General features: G+C 34.9%; 1 protein-coding gene across 1 annotated transcript in view; it reads right to left on the bottom strand.

Annotated features, from left to right (window-relative positions):
* Positions 1–219: 219 nt before the first annotated feature.
* Positions 220–13,602, bottom strand: part of itga8 (integrin, alpha 8) — a 130,266-nt gene continuing 116,883 nt past the window's right edge. Inside the window, exons 27-30 of the mRNA XM_021466921.2 lie at positions 12,903–13,016; positions 9,743–9,844; positions 6,942–7,064; positions 220–2,688 (exon numbers count right to left, since the gene is read on the bottom strand). Of these exons, the coding sequence (XP_021322596.1) occupies positions 2,599–2,688; positions 6,942–7,064; positions 9,743–9,844; positions 12,903–13,016 (429 nt within the window). The 3' untranslated portion in view covers positions 220–2,598. The remainder of the gene's footprint in view (positions 2,689–6,941; positions 7,065–9,742; positions 9,845–12,902; positions 13,017–13,602) is intronic.

Here is a 13,602-nt window from a genome sequence, read left to right as displayed (position 1 = left end):
AACCAATTTTCATTTTTTTGTGAATATGTGTCCTAATAGTGTTTTTAGCAGCATGGGACACCTATACGACTGTCAACAGCTCAAAAATGTGTCTTGGTGTTTTGTGACCCTTTAAATATGCTCTATTTCCATCTTTCCTCAAAAATGTATCTGGGTTTTTAGCATAATCAAAAGACAGGATAATGTAACAATCCAAAATGTATGAAAACACATAAAGAATTGTTTCAAATTCCATTTTAATGTCAGACCTGTGTAAAATAGGCAGGGGCACACATCACAATACATCACTCATGGACTGAAACATTGATCATTTCCTTCCAGAGGTGAAAACATGACAAGATGAGATTTTAATATGAGTTCAAAACTTCTTGAATTATCAGTCTATAATGAAAAACACTGAAGATCAATGATTGAGGTAAAACATTAATATGAAACCAGAAAAGAAAATATTTTGTGATTAACATGCTCTGAATGCAACATGTTAGCAGCAGTTTGAAAAAAAAAAGATGAAATAAGTGTGCCTACATCATCCAACATTATCTAGCTATGCATTGCTGAAAACCTACAGTCTTTTTTCCCTTTAGGTTTGGAAAATGAGCAATTCCTTCCTGCCCGACAGCATGACAAATAACTATTTTGACAAAATATATATACAAAACAACCTGAACTTCAGGTTTTAAACATTTTGGAGCCAGTGTACACACAAATTATCAACTCAAAATGTCCCATTATTGCACTTAACATTTATACCTATTAATTCCCCCTCCCCTTATCTTTGTACTTACAGAGCAATTCCTTTACAAGCTTTAAAATGCAATCAGTACAATCATTGACAAGGCATGTAGACATATGAGGCAACGCCATGATGTTATTGAACACAAGTAGATGAGGGAAGCCCATTCCCAATAAATGAACAATCATTTTATTTGTTATTTTTTGGACATAGGCAAATTTTTGTTAAACACTTGAGTTTCACCAATGTTTAATCCATTCAGCCAATCTACCATTCTGGAAGTAGCACTTTTAGGGTGCACTCACAATATGCTATCCGAACTGTGCCAGAGGGACGATCACGCTTTGTCACGGTTTAAGACAACTGTACATAGTGTGAGTACACCCTTAGCGTAACTTAGCATAAATCATTGAATCAGATTAGACCAGAAGTATCTTATAAAATAGGAATTTTGCTAATTGTCTTACTTAAAGCTTGACTCTCCTGTAGTTACATTTTGTACTAAGACTGACAGAAAAATGTAATGAAAAGCTGCTTAAATTTTAGCGGCTGGTATGGCTAGGAACTATATTCTCATTTAGGCGTAATGATCAATAAAACTTTGCTGCCACACCATGACTGCAGCAGGCGCAATGACATTACACAGCGCTGTTACCTACTTACCTAGCTGGGATTCTTTTTAATCACTGCAAAATGTATTTCAAAAAAAAAAAGTGTTCCTTTAACTGCTAGTATTCTAACTATGATTTTTACTTCAAATTTTTTGATCTTCAAACCAAACGTACAATTTCAGATGACAAAGTTCAAACCCTGGCTGGTTTGCCATTTGAATGAATGTGTTTTTGGCTACCTATGAAAGTAATCAAAAGTGAACAAGCCCAAAAAGTTTCAGCCCTGGTTTACACCTGTATTTGGCATTGTCCATTTGTGGTTGGATCTACAAAAACACATCTAATAGCAGATGTAAACAGGGTCTAAGAATCTAGACTCTAGTCAGCTGCAACACACAAAATGCATCCCTCCATCATTATCAACAAGCTGCGTTCTTATCTGTAACATTCAGCTCCTTTTATGACTATATGAACTGTACTGCAGGTGACATTAACAATTTGCATATAGTATGTGACATTATATGTGACTTTGTTGAATGTTTTCTTGAAACATTCTGTTAAAATGCTCATATACACACAGCAGAGTGTGAATGTTGGTGTGAACATTTAAATTATCGTTTTGTGTGTACAAAAAAAATTCTAATTCGAAGCGAGTTTTAAATTCTCTCTCTGCTGTAAACATCAAACATGGATGCCAACAGTTTGATTTCGATATTTAAATAATAAAACAAAAAAAGGTCTTAAAAGAGGAGTGACTCCATATTTAGATGCAGTGTAAATGCAGCCAAAGTAAGGTGAATTGCGGAATGATCCAGATCCTGTTTTGAGCTGGTGATTGAGATCAAATATTCTTGAGTTCCACTGATACAGTTAAACAGTATGTCCTCGGAAATCCTCATCACAACCATAAAAAAAGAAGTCAATGGAGTTGATTGGACAATGAGATCTTGATGTTTTTGGACTGTACTGATCAGCCTCTAGTCAAGTGGCTCATTGGATCTTGTGTATATTACAGCTCTATCAGTGTGCAATGCTCAGAGTTCTTGCTCTTATCCGTCAATTTAAATAAATGTTTTTGAGTGGAACTGTGGCCCAGCTCACAGATGGCAGTCCAGTGTGGGAGCTGTAGTTTATTTAGAGGCTTTGATCTGTGTTCTTCAGCAGATACTGAACTCTTGGACGCAGCTCCTCCACTGTCTTCATGGAGATTCAATCCATGGCCTCTTCGTTCATTTTTGGTCATCTGGTCTGCTCTCACGCGTCTGTGGATTTTTCTGCGGTCAGCTGCTCGCGGTCTGACACGTCATCATCTTTGGGTGGCCGCGCACGATCGAAGAAGCCACACTGAAGAAAGAGAGCAGGTGGGGGAAGAAAAAATAGCAGAATATATAAATATGATCCCCAGCATGACAGACATGATTCATTGCTTCAAATGTTTTGTCTGGTGGAACACTTGCACAGATGTGCTCTCAGACATTTACGAGATTCACTCAGAGGACTACAATTAAATGTCCAATTATAGATATGCTGATTGACCAGATTTTTTTTAAGCAGCAGTACAAAACCAGGGTTGTATTGTGCAACCATTTCAGTTGTATCTGCAACTGAAAAATAAAAGATATACATTTTTGCCAGTACTTCCTCTAATGTGTAAGCGCTGCACAATAATTTTTTTATATTAAAAACAAATTGTTTGTTCTATTTTTTTAAAACTGAGCTACTATTTTTTTTTATCTTGACGTAGAACCCAGAGTACTCATGATAAACTAGATAAATTAATCATTAATAAAGTTAGTGAGCTACGTTTACATTAATCTTGTGACATAAAACCCAACTCCCCGAATGAACACGTACATTTGAATGTACGGTAAAAAAATTAGCCTAGAGCGCTCCCTGCTGTTTAAAATTAAGCACAAAATTGATTCAAGAGACAATATAGGGAAGCATATTGAAAATCTTGGAATTGACGAAGAATCGATTTCGTTAACAAATTTTCACAATTCTAAATTAAACATGCAGTTCCTTTGCTTTGTAGATGAGTAGCTGATATTAGTAAGGCAGTGAATATATGTAATAATTAGAGTTGGGTAAGTTACTTAAATACAAAGTATTTGATTACAAACTACTGATTACTACTGGAAAATGTAATCTGATTACATTACTAATTACTTCATGTAAAAAGTAATAAGATTACTAATTACGTTACTTTTAAAACATAAAATAAACCTATAAAATACAAAATAAACTGCAGCTCTTTCAGTGATTTAATATTCACAGATTCAATCAATTAACAGATTGATCACAGCAGCTTGACATATTCAAAAGACTTAGAGTTCACCCAAAACTTAAAATTCTCTCATCATTTACTTTATCCAATCCTGTTTGTCTTTTTTTTTTTTAACACACAAAAGAATACAGTTAGAAGAAAACTGGATACATGTAACCACTGACATCCATAGTATGAAAAAGGACAGCAGTGTTTGGGTGTTCTGTGTTTGTCTAAGGTAATTAGTCTACCTAAATGTCTATATTCCAAAGTTTGAAACTGACTGGTCAGTTCTTGTCACGTGACTCACGATTTTAAACTTGGAGCACCTGGGAAATGCTTAACTAACAGTAATCAAATAACACAAATGTAAAATGTAATTCGCTAAATTACTCCGTTTTTCAAAAATGTAATTAGAATACAGTAACGTGTTACTGTGGAACACATTACACCCAACTCTGGTAATAATATAGATGCATCAATGTATTGGCTAATGACTAGGCCCACCCAGAATCTGCGCGCGCAGAATTCCGCAGATTTTTAGCCCATCCTTAATTCTGTTTTTTTACTGGAGTAAATGTGTGTAAATCTATTATTCAGTTTTTTAATTAATTTTAGTAATATTATTGACTAATATGAAAATGTTCATCTGATTTATGTTCAAATCAGTTTGTACGTTAATATTTTCTGTCTTTTACTAGATATATTACTTGACGAACTTGCTTTATTTACCAAATAAAGTGAATCTAATTGGATTTGCATTTTAAACATTAAATAAAAGTTAAAAAGATATTATTTTTTATTTCTTATATTAAGGTTTTAGTTTTGATACTCTCAAAATAATTCCGCAGAAATCCGCAGACTTTTACCAAAATTCTCCGCAGAAATAGCAAAAATCATCTTCAGATTTTGTCTGGCCCCACTAATGACTGGTACCCACCAATAACAGAAAATATCAGTATCAGTTAATTATCTGAGCCGGTACTTTGAACTATATTGTGTTAAAATTGTGTAGTGTTTTAAAAAAAACATCTTTGAGTGGAAGAACTTGAATTGTGTGACAATGGCAACAAAAGTGCTGATTTTGAGCTCTAAATTGCTGCAGTCTTCTGAGGTGGAAAGTAAAAAAAGGTGGAAATGCAAACTCTTAAGGACAAATTCACACTGCACCAATGCCATGGGGTTTTTGAATGACCATAGAGAGTCAGGAACTTGGTTTAACGTTGACCATAACTCAACTCATAACTACACCGATGCTTTTGTAGTGAGTAAATATATTATTTAACACAAATTAATCAAATATTACAAAGTATATTTACATACAAATATTACGTAAAAATTACAAAGCTTTTTGAAAATAAGAATAATTAATAAAGAATTAAATAATCTCTTCACATTTGTAAATCACTAATCAAATAAGTACATTTATGAAAACTCATAATAAAGTTATATAAAGTGTTAAAGAAAATTGGTAACAAAAAACAATAACAAAACTGTATTACATACTATTCAATTGAAACGAAGCATGATTTCAGATCTTGTTTTAATATTAGATAGTTTATTAACATTTCAACAACCAATGACACCACAAGAGGGGGCCATTACATTGTATTCTGAGTAGAACGAATCTGTGTTTTCCCTTACTCTTCTAATCCATTTTATGTGACACTATCTGAAAAGTGTATAATGGCCCGTGTTAAACTCAAATCTTGAGCCACAGCTGCTCTAAAACCCCCTTTCCAACATCCGATTAATATTTTCCTCTCTCTCCCACACACACACACACACACACACACACACACACACACACACACACACACACACACACACACACACACACACACACACACACACACACACACACACACATCACTCTTCAAATATCGTTGTGTTTGTGTGAATGTTGGCCAATTAGGGTAGGTCTCCTCCACAGGGACCCAATCAAGAGCCTGAGAACAGCCCTGCAGACAAAACACTGATAACATCCAAAATGGCTCATTAATGCCCAAATGCAACAGTGTTCCCTATCTCTCGCTCTCCCCCAATCTCCTTATCTCATTTGCCAATTTTCATCGAGTTCTTCAGGGTTCCCCATTCCTGTTTTCACTTCACTTCCTCCAACCCCCCTCTCCACTTCCTTTAGCATCTCCTTCTCTAGCTTTATCTCCAACAGCCATCTAACTTGACCCCTGTAGTTTCATTGTTTTGCTATTTCACTGAAGCAGAGATGCAGTTGGAGACGCATTTCACTGAAGATGTAACAAGTAATGCCAACATCAACGTAAAACACTCTGATAACGTGTATTTCCGTTTTTATGTTTTTAAAACTTTCTACTGCTCATAGAGGCAAACATCTAAGTATACAGTGAAACACTGTTGCGATTTAAAGGGCACCTATGACAAAAATCATCTTTTGGAAGCTATTTAGACAGAACTGAGTGTAGGTTTAGTGTGCCCATGGTCATACTGAAGTGATATAAGCACAAGTGTATTTTTTTAAATTTCCTGACGAACTTAAAATAGGATTCAAATCTCTCTCATTTTGAGGCCCACTGCAATGTGAGGAGTGTAGCTTCCCCGCCCACCAAATTGTTTGACAGCCACGTATTAACATGTCTCCATAGTAACTCTATAGTAATCATATCCACAAGGCAGGATGTGCGCAAAGCAACCAGGATTAAAAGATCTGTTCAGCTCTCTGTGATCATCTGCACCTCCAAAATGAGTTTTACAATGTTAAAACAAAAAGGTGCCTGTTTGTAATAAAGGCAGTAAAATGCCTGTGTGATTCATCACTACAGACGGATGTCAGTAAAATTATAAAAGAAGACCATTCAATCCTGGTTTGTTTACCATACCTGATTAATAACATAACAAATATCCATACAGCAGAGGATATTAATGTGCATCCACGTGTGTGTGTGTGCGTTCGCGTGAACTTTGTAACGAGAGAGATGGTTACGGCTCATTGTTGGAGAAAACTAACATATAAGCATAGACATAGACACAATGTGTTATATAGATATATTGATATATAAGATATATTGTGACAAAAGAAACACTTAAAAGTGTGTTGTGGATCTATTCTTTACATTAGACTAACATTTAATTAAAGCCAAACAACCTTAAAACCATAAAATTGACAGGTGCATAAAAAAGTTTTACTTGTCTTGCTTTAATACTTTGTGGAAAACATGATGCATTTTAGAATCATTTGATTGATAGAAGGTTCAAACAGCATTTATTTGAAAAAAAATAAAAAAAATAAAATAAACAAATAAATAACCAACAGTATCATAAACATGTATTTTCAGTCTTTTTTATGACCTACCTTCCACATTGCTAGGCTAAGCACTGCCAGCACCAGCAGTCCCAGCAGTATAGCCAGAATTATGACCCACAGGGGAATGGCAAAGGAGACGTCAGGAATGGCCCACACCACAAACGTGCCGATCTTAAAAACACAAGCGAACACAAACACAGAGGTCATTAATATTTCACTAGAACTGATGTAGCTACGATATTAGCACACGTAAATCAGACTGGCAGCTCATTTTCCGTTATCATCTCTCATCTCTGAATCATCTTACGACTAAATGTAACAGAAGCTCCTTCAGAAAGTTTTGTTTATTGCTTTTTCCCTCCTTTTTTGACAGTTTTACATGGTACATAGAGTAGAAATTGGGAGTCTTAATGATTTGCTTACAGCACTTAGCTAAGAAATGCTGACAATGCTGTTAATAGACATCAAGAGGGTTTTTAAAAAAGTACTGTGGCACTAAAAGGATATAGCTATCCGTTACACTTTTAAGAATAATAAGATATGTTTAGAATAGTACAATTGAACTAAGTAAAAAAAAACATTGTAGTTTATTATTTTATAATATTCAAAAGTTTGGAGTTAATTTCGAAAAATTGTTTGTAAATTGTTTTCATTCATTCATTCGTTTTCCTTTAGCTTATTCTCTGATTTATCAGTGGTCGCCACAGCGGAATGAACCGCCAACTATTCCTGCATATGTTTTACACAGCAGATGCCCTTCTAGCCACAACCAGGTACTAGAAGACACCCATACACTCTCATATTCAGACACACTCACACCCTACGGTTAATTTAGTTTATTTCATTCACCTATACCACATTTCTTTTGTCTGTGGGGAAAACCAAAGCACCTGGAAGAAAACCCACACCAACATGGGGAGAACATGCAAGAAACACACAGAAACGCCAGCAACCTTTTTGCTGTGAAGTGACAGTGCTAACCACTGAGCCAATTTGCATTATTAAAATGTAGTTAATTTCTGTAAAAGCAAAGATACTTTTTAAGGAACTGCATCTCCGGTCTTTAATGTCACATGATCCTTTATAAATTTATTGGAATATTCACTTTAATATGTTGATTTGGTACTCCAGAAATATTTCTAACACTGCAACAAAAATGTTGATCTTACTTGGAAATTTTGTCTTGTTTCGAGTCCAAATATCTAAAAATTCTTAAAATTAGATGAGTTTTCTTGGTAGACAAAATGACATTAAATAATTGGCCTTGTTTTCAGAAAAAAAACTTCCAAATTAAGTGTATTTTGCTTAAAAAAAGTAAAATAATCTGCCAGTGGGGTGAGAAAAAAAAATCTATTTTAGAATAGAGGGGTAGCAAAATAATCCTGATTTAAGAATATTTTTCTTACCCCAAAAATACACAAAATTGTATTGTTTTTACCCTGAAAACAAGGCCAATTATCTCATGTCATTTGTCTACAAAGAAAATTGATCTAATTTTAAGAATTTTTAGATATTTGGACACGAAACAAGACAAAAAAAGATAAACATTTTTTTGCAGTGTATATTTTATTACTGTTATGAACAATTGTGCTGCATAATTTTGGTGGATACTTTGATGAACAAAAGCTAAAAATAATATTATTATAAATGTCTTTACTGTTAATAATGATCGATTTAGTGCATCCTAGCAGAATATAATAATTAATCTCTTAATATTTTTAAAAACAGTAGTGCATACTGTGGCACATTTCTTTAGTGATAAAATTTATTAAATTTGTTCCCGCAACATTTCCAATATTTAGCATATGATTATTTCCACCCTTTTCTAAACAGAAAGTATTGACAGTAAGCAAAAAAGCAATGTTACTTTCCTTTAGCCTAGTTAAAAGCTCCATCCTGATTCGCAGAGGGCTTCAGCGTCAATGCTTGATGGAGGGTGTGTCTGAAATTGGGGCTGATGCTATCATCATAGCAACATCAGCCAATGAAATTAGTCCACAATTGGCTACTGTCTGAGCTAGGGTATTTGCTTACAGCAATCTGATTGACTGATGCTTCAGTAAGCGTCTGAAAAGTTGAGAAGTTCTCAACTTCTGCAACAAGCAACACCGATGAAGCACCACTGACGGATCCACAATTCAGTTCGGCAATGCTTGACGTCACCCATTCAAAGTGAATGGTAAGTGTTGGCGCTGATGCCCTGTGTGAATGGGGCGTTACCCTGCAAGCCTTTTTTGTTTTTAAAAGATGTCTAATATTTGTCTTGGCTATAACAAGGCTAAATTTGGGCTGTCAGTGAAAATTTAATAGACGTCTAAGAATAGGCCAAAACTAGACTAGTCATCGAATAAACAGAAATGAATGACTATACATATAAAGTCTGTCTAATTTGTCTATTTGACGACTAGTCTAGTTTTGGTCTAATCTTAAACGTGTATTAGGTTTCACTGACAGCCCAAGTTTAGCTTTGTTTTAGCCAAGCTGTCTATTTTTAGATAACTTTTAAACACAAAAATTGTTTGCTGGGTATGGTCAGAATATACTTTATTATTACATATTTTGCACTATTTAGTTTATCCACCAGGTGGCAACACTGAACCAAGCTGTATTTATACAATCGGAATAAAAGAAACAACAACAAACTACTGAAAATGATAAAAACAACAGACACCCAAGTTGATGAGTGCATGAGTAAGGGGACAAAGTTTGTCGATCATTGTTTTTGTAAGCGTACATAAAAAAACTAAGTATGCTTTGGGTTTAAGTAAAAAAAATCTTGTCTTTCAGCCACATCGTCTGTTGTTTTCTTCATTAATCTGTGCCCACACAATCACAATTGTATTACTCACTGATTTGCTCTGGCGTGGGAGTGTCTCAGCTTTGATGCGATAAGGCATGGCCGTCACTTGAAAGGACACTGTGGAGTTTAGCGTGTAGTGGTCATTCCTTCTCTGCCAGAGGAAAGCAATGGATTAGCGCAAATACAACACACATGGAAACATCTCAGAATAGACTCCGACCCCCTCGCCGGAGAGGAAAATGTCAGATTAGCATTAACAGGACGCACATGGCGGGTGTCTGACAGTGCGCTGGGTTGTAATGGCTTCAGCATGAATGAGGCTTAGTGAGAAGCAATGGTCAAAAGAGCAGCAAAACAAAAACTTAAAGCACTTCCTTTAAACTAGGATCACTCTCGCACATACACACGTCAGCGAACGTGCTTTTATACATGTGTCTGCTTTCTGTGGACGTTCCTCTGGAGGTGAGATGAAAGGCATTTTGTTCAGATGATGTCATGGTTAACAATGTCACATGACTGAGGTGTTTAAGGTGTCTAACTGTACCGGTGATGTCATGTCCTGTGACACCAGGAGAACATTTGAGCACCAGTTAAACACTTTGTTGTGTTGAGAGAGGAACTCTTACCATGAACACTGTGCTACATGGAAATTTCGAACAATTGGCTTTCTGTAATCAATTACTAATCCTCATGTTGTTCCAAACTGGAGATCAAAGTCAAAAAATGTTCTTTCTAAATTTAGACTACATATCAGGCATTTTTAATTGTATACATGCGCACACCACATGATTTGATAAGTGTGGCACATCTCATGCTGCAAATTTTATTAAAATTATCACCACAGATGATCTTAAGCCAAGGGTCATCTCTGACATTTCAACAGGTGAAGTAAACACTTGTTAACTAGAACGTTAGCAACTTTCTATGGTTAGCAACTTTCTATGTCCAAAAGCTTAGGCAGCTGATTTGTTGCCTCGCTGCCCTATCAAGCAGACTCTGAAGGCAGCTTCTGTGCATGAAGGCACCTCATAAAACTGATTTCAGATAAACGTCTGAGACAACATGACAATTTAATCATGTACAACAAAAAAGATTTGGTCGTAGCCAAAGGAATATCTGCTTACTACAATACTATCTTCTCATTAGAAATGCCATCAAAAGTGGAAATTGTTGGTAAAAACGTACATTTCCACAGAAAATCACACTCAAATGGTGGATAAAAATGCCATGTTTGTTATTTTATGGACTGGAATGTGAAGGATATTAAAGGCTGCAAGGGATGCATCTGTGCTACCTTCGAAATCATACAGGGATGAAGTTTAGGCCATGCCTAAACCAGGGCCGGAGTGGGACTCCTTTTCAGCCCTGGAGTTTCAAGCCTTGGACTGGCCCACCTCAGTTCACAACTGACTATATTAAAATAAGGTCATTTCCAATTCATTTCATAATGATACTATCACGTCTTCTTCAAGAAAACAGCTGCTTTAGAACTTCAAATGTTCAACAACCCTAACAGTATTATATGGCTAAACAATAAAAATGATTAAAAAAAAAAATAAATAAATAAATAAAAATAATTACTCAGGAGAGGTTCGGACATGGGTCTTCGACGTCATAACAAAACATGATGACCACTGGACCACAATGGCACTGGTAATTACTTTCTAATGATGGCTTGATCTTTTTCTTCCCTTTTTAGAGTTCTGATCAAGTTATGTCAGATTTATTAATGTAGTGAATCATCTGATTTTCATTGAGCAGGTGTATTATTCATTAATATTAATTATTTGAATTCTTATTTTCACTAAGGTGCCGCTGTTAGGGGTTGAATTATATTACATCATCATTAACCTGCAGGCTGCATTTTGCTCACGGGGCTGCGAAAAAATAAATAAGAAGAGCGGAGCTGCGGCAAAATGAATAAAAAGAGTATATATATATATATAGTATTATTATAGTATATAGTATTATTTTTATAAATATATCAGAAAATGTCTACGACTTGCACTTAGGAACATTCTTCAAAACTTTTTTAGATTGTATTTTATAGAAATATCTAAAATTGATTAATTTAATTAATTAAACACAACAGTGGACTTCTTAATCTTAAATATTCTTAATCTTAAATTAATTAATCTAACTTTAAATATCTTAAATGTGGCTCCAGTGTGACTTCTTTTCTTTGCAACAGAAATCAAACAATGCATTCAGGGGGTTAAAATGTCTTTAGAGATCTTAGACTTTCATTGTGTGAAGGATAAAATTTTTTTTTTAAATATTACTCAAAAACAATCCTAATTTATCTTTCACAGTCGAAAGCAAGTTATTCAGCATTAAAACAACACAAGGGAAATAAAGTTTATTTTAAATGTTTCCCTCTATACTTACTTCAGTTGCTAAATTGTGTTGTACATTTACATTAAGATGAACTCTGCTCACATCTCCTGCATCAGCAAATGTCTGTCGCCTCAAATAGCAGACTTTTGTTGAAATTGAGTTACTGCCGGTCAGTTTGTTGCTGCAAATCAGAGTCAGTGTAAACGCAGCTTAATAAGAGCCTTTGATCCGTCAGTGATTTAAGGAGTGAAAATCACCAGCTGGACATTACAGAGATACTGCGAAGATAACATCTAAAAACACTGAGACACTTTGTCAATGTTTATACACAACAGTGGACTCCACGCTGCATCCCGCTCTGTTATTACATTCAGTGCATCTCGGATGAAAAGACCAGCAGATGTTGGGCTCTGAGGGATTTTTTTTTCTTATTCTGTTTTTTTTTAAATGACAGTACACTCATTTAGTTTTCTGTGTAATTTACTCCTCCTTGTGCCACATTAAACTGAATTCCACAATAGAAAATAGCATATTTTGAAAACTCTTCTTAATATTTTTAACTAAACTAAAAGTTATTAGTTTCAGTATTACTTTAGACCCCTCCACTCCTATATATGCAAGTTTCCAATTTTTAGTTGCTCACAATTTAGGGCATTTTCTAGTTTTTGATGAAATGGGGAAAAACGAATTGTGTTCTCAATTTTTGTTTATTCTCTAAAAAATTATTTTTTATAGAATGTTCTGAACCAAACAACACTGAAGCCCACTGATTTTAAAAGCCCTTACAGTACATACTTCAAATATAATTTCATAGAATAATAGTAAATCATAGATTAAAAACTAAAAGGACATTTGTGTGATATAGTACAAACCTGTAAGAAGGTGTAAGCCCAGAGTCGAGATCTGAACTTGATCACTGCACTTTGCCCTCGATCCAGACGGTCCACTACACACTCCACCATCAGACAGTTGATATTCGAGCAGTTCTAAACAAAAACACACACACAATAAGAGAAAATGAGATCTAATTTCGCATCCTTCACACTCTCTTAAGAAACTCTGATAGTCTCTTCCTGTTTGTGGAGAAAGAATGTACTAGTGATGTACAAGACTAGTCAAATAAACAATACTGCTTTTGCTTTACTTTTTTATGTTTTGATTTATATGTAGGATTTAAAAAATACCACATTTGAATTACTGGCACATAAATTACTGTTCAATTTTAAATATGGGTTGTGTGTGTGATGTACAGTATATATCAGTGATGTACGAGACTAATCAAATAAACAATTCTGCTTGAGAATTGAGGCTTGAGACTTCCAGTCTTATTCACTTCTGTTCATTTTTAAACATTAAAAACAGCTCGTTATGCTGCTTGATGTTGCAAACTGACATTTTTTTATTACATTATTCTGCTTTGACTGTATAACCATGCAAACACTTGTTTGTAGAGCAAGTAGTTTGACCGTTTTCTGTAGTTTATTATTCCTAGTTATTTCTCCCATGGGCAGCTGAATCAGAAGTTCTAAAACAATCTCAAAAACGAGCACACTTCCACACTGAAGAATTAGG

Source organism: Danio rerio, chromosome 16 (genome assembly GCF_049306965.1).
Source record: "Danio rerio strain Tuebingen ecotype United States chromosome 16, GRCz12tu, whole genome shotgun sequence".
Taxonomy (NCBI): Eukaryota; Metazoa; Chordata; class Actinopteri; order Cypriniformes; family Danionidae; genus Danio; species Danio rerio.
Note: the sequence above shows the minus strand (reverse complement) of the source record. Positions and strands in the feature narration are given on the sequence as shown.